The sequence below is a fragment of the Tinamus guttatus genome, unplaced genomic scaffold, assembly GCF_059628265.1.
Source record: "Tinamus guttatus ecotype Peru unplaced genomic scaffold, ASM5962826v1 Tinamus_guttatus_pri_ptg000004l, whole genome shotgun sequence".
In the NCBI taxonomy this organism is placed as follows: domain Eukaryota; kingdom Metazoa; phylum Chordata; class Aves; order Tinamiformes; family Tinamidae; genus Tinamus; species Tinamus guttatus.
Window position 1 is genome coordinate 12,356,990 of NW_028288538.1, and position 14,274 is coordinate 12,371,263.

The window sequence follows — 14,274 nt, forward strand, 5'->3', positions numbered from 1 at the left end:
CAAAGGAAGTAGAAGGCCTCTCCAGACCCTTGCTTTGTTTTAAATCAATACATTTGTTTTAAATACTGCATCACAGTGACCCTGAAAAAAAAATACAAGTTGCCATTTAAAAATATATTTTACCTTTCAAATTCACTGTAGTCCATAGAAATTCTTAATGTTTTAAAAACTTTAAGACTCTAAACAGTTCTGAAAAGTTCCTGCTTGAAAGCTGTTTTACAAATACAAATCTCAAAATGCAGCAGCAGAACACTATTTTTTTGAAGACCTATTCCCCTGCTAGGTTCTTCCAGTTTTTTCATGAACATACTGATAAAGAATAAGATATGCCAGCAAAACAGTCTGGACTAGGAAATAAAAATACAACATAAACATCCACTGAAACTCTTGCCAAGAAGGATACTTTAACTACTCTGTCCCACATATTTACAAAGATTTTTATGAATAACAGCAGCATGTAAACTCAACTCCTAGTGATTACAGGATCATGTTTTTCATACTTTCGTCTTTTTTTGGATAACAAAAAAGGTTTGTTTTTTTTTTTTTTTTTAATATTTAATCCTGTAAATAACACTTTGGGGGTGTTTTTGACCAAAAAACACTTTTTGTTTGCATTTAAAGACAGATTAGCAATCTCATAATGTGGTCCAAGCATCTCACTCACTGTTCACTATATCCCTGTTCCACAGATCCACTCAAGTAGCTAATAGTTTACAGACAAAAACAGCCTGAAACCTGCTGATCCAGAGCACTAACTTAAAACTTGTAAGACCTAGTCAAGAGTTTTCCAATCGCATGTTTTTCACCAGGGAACGTTGGTCTGTCAACCTCACACTTTAAGCAGAAACATATACCCATTTTGACCAGGATAGGATTTTTAGACAAAATAACAGACTCCTCCAAGAATGCCCATCAGATTAAGACCAAATGCATTTTTTTTCAGTTGTGATTCTCTTGATTTTTTTTGTAATATTGTAAGTATGTATTTACAAAAGAGCTTTCAATTTCCTGCAATAGCAAAGTCATTTCAAGACATGCTAGAAAACAGGGATTTAAGCTATATTATTTGGTTCCCCAGGTCAAAGCCACAGTCACCTAGCAGTAAAACAAACCTCCCTACAGCTCAGTATTATATGCAAAGTGGACCAGCATTAATAGCAGAAATTTAGAACCCCCAGAATATTATAAACGAATAGTTAGGACACTACTAACTGTAGGAATAAACATACAAGTCCATTCTCTAAAACAAAAGTGGCCAAGTACATGAATATCAGACAAAAACACAGTCATGTCCCAGTCCCTGGACAATCTGTTTGGAAGTTGTTCTTTCTCCTGTTTTCATTTGCAAGTTTAAAAGCTCGACACTTCCTGGGCTAGTACCAACGTGATGACAGAAAGTCATCCCTCACAAGACTGAGAAACACACAGCTCTGCTGAAAGACAAACTACTGAAAGGACATCAGAACACATTTACCTTCAGGTTAGCAACCAAAGTAGTTACTTGTACTTCATAATACTCAGGAGGCCAGTAACGGGGCCAGGACCCTCAGGAGTTGTAAAAGCACAGACCAAACAGCCATTCTCTCCTAAATCCTGAAAATTAAGTAATCTGTTTGGCTTTTACAGTGAGGAAATTACATACCCATACTGTTCCAAAGCAGTCACACTGAATTCCAATTTCTCCAGCTTACTGCTGAATCTCCTCTCACCTTTCGCCACAGCAGAAGCAGAGGGCTGTAAGCATCCTCATTGGGGCAGTCTCTGCCCCACTAGCTCCTTTTCACAAAGGGTGCAGCAAACTGCAACTCCTTTTGCCTTGACCATACAGCGGTTTCACCTACACCAATTAACTGGTACAGCTACAGGCTTCTGCTTTTGGATGGCAAACAACAAAATCACACTTTCAGTTTCTGGGAACCTTTAATTTGACAGAAGTACGTTATGGCATTCATTCATTAACGTAATTAACAAAACTCCAACCCTGAACACAAAATAATGAATAAGGCCAAAACATACAGAAGGATTTAAGGAAAGGATGAATGGAGATTCTCACAGTCCTCAAGTCTCTGCATGAGGAAGAGGAGAAACAAAGACTGAATTCCAAAATTGTGGAGAACAGCTAAAATCCTATCCTAGGCTATCCTTATTCCTAGGGGAAAAAAAGGCAAAGAGAATTTCATTTGAAAAAGGCTTTTACCTCCAGCTGTAGAGGAGGAGACACCTTTGCTTATATGTAAGTGATTTATAAATTAAGTCACTAAGAAGAGGGCCCAGTTATGTTACTGCAGCCTCTGATTTCAGATTTTGCCCCTACATCAGCACAGCACCTGCCTCACTGCATCCTGCACAACAGCATGTGCAAGATCTTTGTGCAAGATAACTTCGTGCAGCTGACACTGATTAGTACCCAGAATGTATCAAAGGAAAACCTGTCGTAATGCAAGACATCAAAAATAATCCTTGTAGCAAAACTACGTCTTTAATACTGACACACACAGAACCAGCTCAGGAAAGTAGATCATGAACCAGACTTACTAGGAAGCTCGAAAACGCTTTGCTAAAAAAATACACTAATGTCTGAAGACAACTGAAATTCATTCCCTTGGAATTCATGTTTGAGATGGCATCTTAGGAACATCCTTTGGTATAAAAGCATATACCAAATATGGACCAATAAGCAGCGTTATTAGCAGTAAAGGCAATTTAGAAATACTTGTTTGCCCTGCACAATTCTGCACATCTCCTGAGATGTCTTGAATTCCTGGAGCTCTGCAGGAGATGTGTAGCCTTTGCACCATTCAGGATCAATATCTTCTGCACCCCTTCTTGTCTCTAACTCATAGCATCAACAACATTGAGCTACTGAAATACTAAACAAAGACCAGTTTAGGTTTGCTGAACAACAGTCTATGGACAATATCCATCGCTTGATTAATATGCTCTATTTGGCCTGGACAAATATTGTTGAACACTTTTTTCCTTAATGCTGAAAAAGCATTTGGTCAATAAATATGTTTTGAGTAAAGGAAGTATTATTTGGGATGGTTCTCACAATACAGAGGCTGGTGAAACATTCATTTCCAGTAGCTGCCATTGTTACTATTTATTTTTGTATTCTAGATAACAGAACTAGGACAGGTTGTTCTCATCTGTCATGTTTTATTTATCTGTGGAGCCTGGGGTTTGCATGGTAAAGGAAGTTTACTGCTTACAAAGAGAGGTAAGCTAAAAGACCACAAATGTGCTATGCACATCTCAAAATTGCTTGGAAAGACCCTAATACTCTATTTTAGGTTCAACATTGAGGAAAAGACTGATTTTTGGAAAGACAGGACATGAGCTGGATAAGTCAAGTCTAGTTCTGTTGCAAAAAAACTGTACTTAACTTTCTGCTACATTTCCTTTCATGCAAAGGAAGTCCTGTAAGAAAACTCCAGAGAATGAACTCCACTGCACAGGCACATATTTAAGAATAAGAGTGTTTTTCATATTTCTCCATTTTTGACCACTATTAAGGAAAAAAGATTCCTAAGGAAATGGTTCTTACCTTTCCATTTCATTTGTTATGTCCAAAGGCACATTTAGTATCCTGGTGATTAAAGCTATTCTGCTTAATAAGAACACAGTTTCTGATCCTTGTGAGCCATGATTATTATTGCCTGGTCCATCCTTCTTTCCAGTTTGTCCTTCAGTTGCAGAAAGGAACTTGTTTGCTAAATTAAGCACTCTTTTTGAAAACAGGTTGAATATGGCACGTTCCTCCAGGCCACTACAATCAGGACAATTCCATCCTGGCAACATCAGTGATATGTAATTTTCATTTGACACAAGTCCAAAAGAGACTGGACACTGGAGCCTCAAGATATCTAAGTAACTAACACAGAGATTGTCTATTTCCTCATCTACACCCCATGGAAAGAGACATGACAAAAGCAGCTTAGCTGCATCGGTGATGTTCACATCAACATTTCCTAGTGGCTGTGATTTATTTTTTCTTGAAACCTTCGTTTTTTTATGTCTCTTCATCCCACCACTTTCTTCCAAAGGTCTAACTGAACTATCTATGTGGATCTGGTTTGCACAAACAGTATTTACTTGCCCATTTACTGCACATATAGAGCCAGCAGTTTTATTTCTTTTTAATGTCCGTGACCTTTTTTCAGCAGTACTTTTGACTCTTTGTAGGGTGTCAGAGCCATGGAATGAATCTGATGACTTTAATGCACTGAGTTGAGATGTCAGCAGTTCAACAAGTCTTTCCGGATCAAATAAGAGAACATGAAAGTTTATATTGTTCCATTTTGTCTTCAGGGGTAACACAGTAAAGGACTGTTGGATGTGACCAGTATCAGGCAGCTGAAAGAAAAACAACATATGTTATGTGTCCAAATTAACAGATAGGATTTTCTAATTTTCTAGAGAGTTGCGTACAAAAAAGGTCAAATCCATCAGTTCAATTAACTTCAATTTAATTAGCAATAAATATTCCTAAATATTCATTTACCATACAGTAAAGAAATAGGCTTTTGGTCCTAACATATACATATAAATTCTATAATCCTGATCCTCCAATATTCTTCATTATAAGCTGTGCTACAAGTTGCTTACAAAACTTTGTCAAAACTCGAAGTATTTCTTCTGCTAGGTCTCCTGTGAAACTGAAGGGCTGTTGGAAAAGTTTTAAAGAAAAACACACTTTTTTTTTTTTCTTCCAAACATAGCTGTGAAATAAAATCTCTAAGTATGCAATATTCTTGCAAACCTTGAAAACATATATGCAACAGAAATCTGAATTACATCTAAGATAAGCACAATGTCTTTTGTCACCTTAAGTCGTACATAATTAAGATTACTATTTACCATTCTAAATGCCCCATTTGGTTGCCCATTTATAGACCCTTCCCAATCACCTGTGTTTCATCTACTGATACTATTTGGCTGAGCAATTAAAAGGTTATTTAATATATCTTTGGGAAGCTATTATGAAGACAAACAGCAAACTATGACTCTTCATAATCGCACAACTTCCATCCAGATCCTACCTCCACAGCTTTACTTGTTCAGTGGGTTGGCAATTTTAGCCAGATTTTGGAAATCTGATCTTTGTGTTCTTCATCAGTATAAAAGTATATGAATCGGAAATGTGAATAGAGAACCACTCTGAAGGATGTCTACGGTACCCAAGAAAGCTCAACTTTAGTAATATGAAAAGTCATATTTTTGTAGTAATATGTAAATACTGCCATGCTTACAGCTAGAAACAGATCTTCATTGTCATAATTTGGCTTGCCACTTTTGTTTCAATGTGAACAGGAACTACTTTTTAATTTTCATACCTGCGAATCGTTTCAAAATTACTCCAATAGCAACATCAGACATTTTAGTTAGTGTAGCCTAGTCCCCAGCAGACACTGATGATCTCACAAGCATTTGATATTTAACTCTCTTTAATTTAAGCTCTCCCAAAGGCCAGAGTAAAATGGCTTACTTTTTTAGATTAACTAAATACCATTTGAAGCTGAATAGTTCAATAATGAGACTAGACTTCTCACATTTGAAAAACTGCCATTGGTGTACTTGTACCATTCCTGATAACCATGCAAACTCGGAATGCTTGGAGATACCCGCACTGCTTGCAAATGCTGCCTTTAAGATTCATAAAGAAAGCATAAAGTCTGGCTACAGACATAAATTAGTGTCAGACCCTGAGACTCATGAATCTCTTGTGCACAATCTCCAATTGAACCAGAGCAAAACAGGCCTTCTAAATCTAGGGAAGATCAAAATCTAGGGAAGAACAGGACACTTAAACAACAGGCTATTCTCCATGCAAGGAAGCTTTCACCTCTGACAGTTCCCTACTTTGATACTGAAGGTGTCTGAGCCCGGACAAGAGAAAAGCCAAGGCAACAAACATAGCAGATGCACTTCAACCCCGTCCTTCACACACACAACACATTCCCGTTTCATAATTTGCAAACCTCATCTTCTCCCTTTACAAATCTTTACCAACTGATTTTTGTATTCTGTCTGGCCACATATTTTTCATGACTTTTACACTTTCAGATTAGTCTTCTCTGGAGATCTTCAAAACCCCCTTGGACACAGTCCTGTGCCACGTGCTCTAGGTGACCCTGTGTGTGCAGGAGGGTTGGACTAGATGACCTCTAGAGGTCCCTTCCAACCTTAATGATTCTGTGATTCTATGAAATCACTTCAGAAGCCAAGGAAAATAATCCCTTTTCTATAGGGGAGTAGAGAAACTCCTCCCCCATGGAGCTCTCCTTGCTATGGCCCGGGTATACATCAATGCATGCTATTATCTTTATCAGGTTTAAGACAGACCACATAAAAATTTCATGGGAAGTACAATTCAAATGCTATCTGACCTAGCTGCCTTTTTGTCTCTGAAGACCCTTTTCCACTGGGATCTAAGTTTTTCTGGGAACTCTATTCCACTTAAAATACACACTTCCATTAGTTGGCAGGAATTCTCATATTTTTTCCAACTCCTCACTTTCTCCACACACCAGTTTTCTTCACTAGACAGATTCTATTGTTGGTTTTCTACTAAAAATGGATTTGACAAGAATGGTCCTGACATTTACTTTACATAAAGGAAATAAAGTGGCAGAATCACATGGTTGATGAAGAAAGTCTCAAAATATACTTGGAGGTCACTTTGATACTACTGAAAAGAAAGTGCTTAGTTCTTTGTGGAAGAAGTATTAATTTGTATGTAAAACAAGTCCTGAAGTATGAGACTCTTACAGATGCTTGGCCTTATATACTGCACACTCACCTTACTGCAAACATAACAATAGCATAAAAAGTAAACAAAAAGGTCTAAAATTTCCCAGTACCTGCAGCACTCCCCATGCTACATACAGCTTTATAAAGCATATCCTAACTATTCTGATGATTTGGATTGCTCTTCGTTAATTTTATAAAACAATTCATGTGTTTCAACAGCCCATAGTTATATTCTCTGCTGAGAGCATTTTTTGCTCCATCAATATGAAACTCTTAAGTCAGAAAAGAGATGCTCTCCTTTCTTCACTCTATCTCAAAAGGTGCAATAAAACGTTAAACGAAAATTCAGCAGCTTATACTTGAGTGAATTTTGATGAGATTTAGGGAGGGTGTGAGCTTAATCAAAGCCCTGGTAAAGGACACAAAGATCCGTACATTAATATCATATACCTTTTCTTCTACCTTTAATAGACCCAATACCTCATGAAAGACAGCATTCAAGTACACAACAGAACTCAGTTTTACACATAAGCAGTAGACCCTCAATTTACGTAGCTCATTATTAAATACATGTATAACAAAGGAATCTAACTTAACAGTTAATGAGATACAACAAGAAACAAAGGACATCTCACCCTTTCAAACAAGCAGTATTTTAAGGAAAAACACTATCATTAAAACTACGCTAATTTATATTCTGTCTTTAGAAATTTCTTTATATCATAATTTCTGAAAAACTGACCTTTAATTATTTGACAAAGACAACAGAAATTCTGTAAAACACTCATGTTTGAATCATTTACATCTCAGGACCTCTGTGTCAATCACCAATACTTTTTTTTTTTTTTTAAATAAAAAAAAGGATTTAAAAAAAAAAAACCCCAAACTAAAGAGCCTTAGTCAGAGAAAGGCATGAAGGGATGTGGATTACCAGAATTGCCACCCAGATAAGGGCAGGGAACATTCTCAGGCACAGTCATGTCAGCCCCTGTGGTATCAGGGTAAGTTCCAGGCTTATAAAAGTCACAGATGGCTCCTTGTAAAAGTTTGCCAGGTACCCTATCGCATCTCTTGCGCTTACTTCATGGAGGTGGAAGAACTGCTTTAACTCAAACTGGCTATACAAACCTTATCTAGAGGCCTTAAATGTGAACCTGTATTTCTAAAGAAAGTTCATCTCAATTCCCCACAATGCTTTGTCATTGCTGACAAGAAGTGATAAATATTTTTTTTGTTTTGGAACAATCACATGGAATAGCTGTGTAAAAGGCTTTATTTGCACAGACTTTTTCCTCTTTAGCTCCTGCAACAAATAAAGTAACGTTACTTATATTAGGCATAATATAAGGAACAATTGCATTAGGGGACATGTTGGCAGGACATATCTTGCACAAATTCTGCAAAATATGAAACTTATAATTTTCTCGTGAAATTATCTCAAAACAAATACATAAGCAATGCACAAAATGGATGGCACAGTGGAAATTAAAGCATTAAATTTATTTCTAAATCCTCTGAGCCCTGGGTTGCGGGTGATGGTAGTCAATAGTAGTTTAAAAAAAAAAATTGCCTCCTTGAAATGTGCTTGGTGGACAGCAGCTTGATGATTGGCAGCACAAATAGAAGACAAACGAGAAAGCCTTCAATCTGCAGCTGATGCACAGGAAGAACATGGGGAGCTGAGTTTACAATAGAGAAAACATTACCAAGCTAATGGCACAGGCAATCATTTGACCACCATGCATCTCTGATAGCAGCAGGGCATCCATTTTCAGTTAAGTGTTAGAGTACCTTTTTGCTTTCTCTGACCACTGCAGGGGTAAAACAACCCCGTGCGTGAAACCCACTGACTGGTAATAAATTACTATATTGGATACTTTTTGTTTTCTTTCAGCAATGACTTTACTGTGTATTCCTGCTATCATTACCAATTAAAGTGGAGGCCGCGTTGCAAGCCCTATCTAACTGTGCATCAGTCCCTGCGCTCCAATTGCTCTGCAAGTAGCACAGGGTCAAGAGGCTCCTTTGACCTGTATCAGCTAAGTCTCTCTGACCACTCACTATTTGAGGCAATCTCAGCTGAACAGATGGACACTTTTGCAGACTCTATAAAGCTTAGAATATAAAGATAAATGAAATTGTGTTTTGGGCTTCAAACTGGTTTATGAGCATAAAATATTGCTGGCAAGTTCCACAAAATTCTCTGATTTCAAAAAGCACACCTTAAATCTCCCCTACAAATAAAGCACCTCTTCATCTACTAGTAAATTGTATTTTCTTATTGAAACTAAAAAACCAAAAGCAATGACACCACCACCACAAACCTGACAGATACATTTGTATTTTTGAAAACCTAAGTTTCATGGATTTTTTTAAACTAGTAAAAACAAGCAAGAAAACATAAATCAGCCTTTCACCATGATTTCACTACACTCAGTAAAAGCAGTGCAGCATACTGTACATGGTCAAACAAGCCATTCAGTGGAGGAATATTAAACCAGCTAGATACCATTTGTAGAAGGCTCTGAGCTCCGTTTCAGATTTCCCTGATTTTAAGTTTTTTTTTTTTTTTTTTTGGGGGGGGGGGGGAGAGGGAGGGGGGTAGGGGACAGGGAGGTGGGAGAGTGGGGCAGATAGGGGAGGCAGCAGGGAAAGGAAGAGGGAAACTTACTCTTAAATTACTATATCAAGATTTTAGTCACACTACATTTAATAAAAATGTCATATTCCCTGGGTGATGCTAGAAAAAATAGCAATGATTAGATATAAATGGGATCAAACCATCATACTTACGCATTCAAAACAAAAACAATCCCTTGTTGTTCAACAACACCATACGGTCCTTTGTATAAGCTAAATCACATAAGCAGACCTCAATAGCTAAGTTCACAACTCTAAGCAACAAAACCTACACTGGCCTAACAAAGCTTATGGTTGAAAATATTGAAACAAACTGGATGAATCTGCAGAATACAAATTTTAAATAAGCCTGGCTAAGCATTCAGCTGAGTAAGTCCTCAAAATGTGAAGTCCTGATTGCATCCTTCTGCAGAAGGCTATGGATGCTTCACAGCAACAGGCCGACCGAAATTGAATTAACTAGAGAATTTACAAGTAACAGTAATTAGGCTGATCTGCAGAGGAAACTACATGCCAGGGATTGGAAAGCTGTAAAGCTACAATAAAACATTGCAAAAAATGAGCTGTGTTTCAGTGGAAATTGCTTGGCTCTAGAATGGTAGGAATTCCTCACTTAGCCGAGGAACCGATCAGAAAGCTAGAGCGAGTTTCGGCAGAGCTCACATGACTACAGTCCATGATATCAATATCTAGCACAAACTGGCACAAAATTAATCTCATAAGGCAATTACATTATTGCAATTATGTTGTTGGTTCCTTGATAAAATACCAAACTCAAACTTCACAGAATACGTATTATTGAATTGCTTTTATCTCAGAATCATATGATTTACATGTGGAGGTCCTTCCTTTGCTCATTCTCATTACAGTTTATTACCCTCCTCAGTATTACCTTAACACAGGGCATCAACCCCAGGAAAAGCACAGGAATATTCTGGAACCGCCACTATGAAGATTAGCAACACACAGGAGAAACATCCTACCTCTTTTACTCTGGCCTTGAATTTCTGCTTCTTACAAATAATCAAAATCTGAAATTCCTCATAATAAATGAAATAAATTAATTTATGACTAACTCAGCATGGTTTATGACACTGCTCCTGATTTCTTATCAGTAAGCATAATTTGTTATTTGTGCTTTTAGCTCATTTCTATTTTGTTATTAGTTCTTCCACCAGTAGGATTTAACTAAAATATTATTCTCCAGGCTTGCATTCAAAACTTAATTTTTAAATTACATCCCTTTCCTTAATGAAACAAGTAACTTGTTTGGCAGACTGGATTTGTTTTCTGTTTATTCTGTGCAGCAGCATTATAACCTAACAGAGTTGATGTTAATTATTATTTATATTTTACCGCCTATCTTCTTGTTTCTTCTTTTAAACAGATATAAAAACAAACACTGTATGTCCATTTCAGAAGCCTCCTGCCTATACATATTTTGCTTAAAAAAGAGTAAGTATGTTATTACATAAATGAATATGAACAAACACTAGTTATGTAGATTTAAAATATTTAGATGTATTTACCACACGTTAGAGTAACAGGTACTCAAATACATAAACATACCTAAGATTCCCATAATTGCTCACATACAAATATACTTTTCCCACTCATCTTTCTCTTATTTCACATATGTGAAAACTAGTAATTAAAATTCCTTTTCTGGTCCTACTCTTCAGTAGGATAATTCAGCAGACCAAAGACTTCAATAAAGAGCATTTGATCAATGATTAATTGCACAAATTTTATAAGCTGCTCTTTCTCCATCATCTTTACACAGAACCTTAATCACATTATTTACATACTGAAAATATCAGTGCATGTTAAAGACATTCATATCCAAATTATTTAAACCAAAATGCTGGGAACTTTTTAACATGAGGCTTCTACAGCATCAGGAAAACAATTCCCAGAAATATCCAGCTTATGTGAATCAATGAAATCTTCATATGAACTGCTGAAGCATTTTTTAAAAGCCGTCTTTTACACAGCCCCGATTTTCAAAAAATATCTATGACTTAAAAGTATAATGAGAGCTAGTCCAAAGAAACACCAAACGCACACAATCGAGTGTATAGGCTATTGTAATTAAGATCAGTGATTCAATACCTATTGCTACTGGCCAGGTATCATAGCAACCTTGTGTCAGTGAATACTGCTGGAAAACTGTTCAGCACCAGCCAGACTATGCTTCAGGAAAATCTACAACGGCACTACAGATTGACAACATCTGTGGGGGTTGTTACAGGGAGAACAACAAAGAAATCTGCTTTAAAAAAAAAAAAAAAAAAAAAAAAACCTGCAGAGAAGATGGTCAGAGATGCTACAGGAGTACTACAAAATGAAAATAGAGAAACAAAAAATTAACAGGAAAGAAAGATCATTTTTGTCATTAGTCATATTGCTTATACATCTACATCCTAATATCCATCCATATAAGCCAGGGAGTTGAAATAACTGTGTTATTTCATTGCCAGTGTTTGTGTGCATCTCAAAAGTACTATTTTATTGTTTACGCATCATTTATAGACACGCATCGTTTATCATCTGTACTAATCTGAAAATAAAATAGAGCAACTTTTAAAATAATATTTAAATTTCATACATAAACTCCAGATAACATTGTATAATTCTGCAAAAAAAAGGAAAAAAACAGGTTACTATGAACAAGAACCCAATATTGATTTTTCTGTGGTGCAGTAAAGCATCTCCATTCTATTTGGCTGCTGTCAAAGCCACTCTTTAACAGCTGGAGTCAAATTGCACTATTTACAGCAAGAGCCCTTGTCAAGTGGACCATAAGTATTCTAACAATACACTATTCAAATGGCACTTTGCCACACAAATTGCTGACTTGATGAATACCCTATGTCAATGACTAAGGCCAATATAAAAGTTTCATTTTTATGAGAGGTTTTACATTCACATATTAAGCAAAGCTTTCTTGAAGAACTATTAAGCTATATATTTCAGGTCTTTCAGCATTGAAAATAATTAAAATCTGTTTAAATATATCAAGGGAATTTGACAACATTAATATGGATCTTGTGTTAACTGCATTTGTCACACTGGTCTGTTATTGGTACTCCCACTGGCACGTGCAGCACAATAAAAGAATTTAAATGGCCAAAACGCCATGAAATCAAAGCATTCTGCTTTTGTATCTGTGATTTACATCATGACAAATGTTTTGAAAGAAAACCTTTGAAGTTGGACTGTTGTGAGGATATTTTTCCTCCTTTTTTTCCTAAGTATAAAGAGACCATTACCTTTCAGGCATTGTTTTTCTTAAATATAGTTGTAATTAAATAAAGAATTAGTATTAACAATAATCACAATGATGAATCTCACTTGCCATCTTCATGTGGATTTGCACTCATTATACAAAGTAAGGATCATTTACAAGTATAAAACCCACAGGATAGAGTATCTACTCTTGACTTTTTCTATTATATAAACCTTTAAAAATTGAAAACAAATATTCTGTACTAAAATGTTAAGTCAGGATTTAAATCAAGAAAAAGACTGATATGAAATGCTTTAGAAAAAAAGTAAAAGTGTGCTGGTTATTTTTTAGGGAAGTAGAACTATTTTATACAATATAGTGTTTTGTTAATTTTCTGATACACAATTTTCCAAAGAAAAAATTCATAATGAAATATTGAATGTATACACACCAATAAACAAAAGTGTTTATATAAGTTCTGCATTAATTTCATCAGTGTTGCCACTATTCACAAAAACATAGCACGAAGTGTTGAATCTACCAAGTTCCATAGAACACCCACTAATTTCACACAACTGGATTTCTGGTGACTATCTCAAAATGTTTTAATACAATAAGCACATCCAGTAACCAGAAAGTGTCAATACAGTACTTGTCAAAAAGCTTCTGGAATAGCATTGTGAGGGGGACCTCCATCATTACAGCTTTGCTAGGTTCACCTACACATTGTACGTCCAGCCTCTGGCCTCTCCCATCCCAGCCTGCAAAGGAAGCTCTAACAGGGATGGAGGTGAGAAAAGACTGCCAGCTTGTGAAGGATGAAGCATTTTTAGATCAGAAGTGGCTTTCCAGGTGCAGATCTTTGTGTAGAAACACAAAAAATATTTATTAGGGTGTAAGTCTAAAATAAAGTGACTGTATTACTGCTGTGAATCCAACAATAAAAAAATAAAAAGAGAAGGTCAAATGACTATCAATTTTCTTTCAGAAAACAAAAACAAACAAAAAACACAAAACACGCCCCTTTGGAACAAGATAATTTTTAAACAAAATTTAAGTATTAAAACAGGTAACAATACAAAACAGAACAGCTGAGATGTCTCAGCAAGTAATGTCCTACAAAAGCTATTATGAGTCCCACTGCCACACTAGTGTGACATTGCTTCCAAATTAATATCATAGCAATCAAAGCAAAATCAAAGCTTCCCATTTCCAAAGCAAACAAAAAATAGTTCCCCATATTCCACAGGAAGCAAGTTCTCTTTGTTAAACTGATGCAATTTTCAATTTAAAATCTATTACCCAAACTATGTTCCAAAGACAACTTTTTCTGTTGTTCCTTTAAAACACAAGAATAATCTATTCCTTTAACAGTGCGATCAGATTCTGTGTCAATGGCCAACTTATGCACCATCTGCCCCACAAGATGCTCAGCAGGATTATGCGCTAATAAGACTTTTCAGCAAATGGCATGAAAGAACTTTAGAAATCGGACTAACGTTAGTCAAAGGTCAAAGACGGAGTTAAACAATCATCAGTTTGAACTCAGAAATACGTTTAAATTTGTAAATACAATAAAGACTAGAAAATTTCAAAATGGGACTTGGATTAAACTTCTATAAGACTGAATTTTGGAAAAGAGAGTTTTTCAG

The 14,274-nt window shown here is 36.1% G+C and overlaps 1 protein-coding gene across 1 annotated transcript in view; it reads right to left on the minus strand.

The window, feature by feature from the left end:
- The window catches only part of WDR72 (WD repeat domain 72), an 85,402-nt gene that overhangs the window by 43,277 nt on the left and 27,851 nt on the right, over positions 1-14,274 (minus strand). The window contains exon 14 of the mRNA XM_010219296.2: positions 3,548-4,356. Coding sequence (XP_010217598.2) covers positions 3,548-4,356 — 809 coding nt within the window. The remainder of the gene's footprint in view (positions 1-3,547; positions 4,357-14,274) is intronic.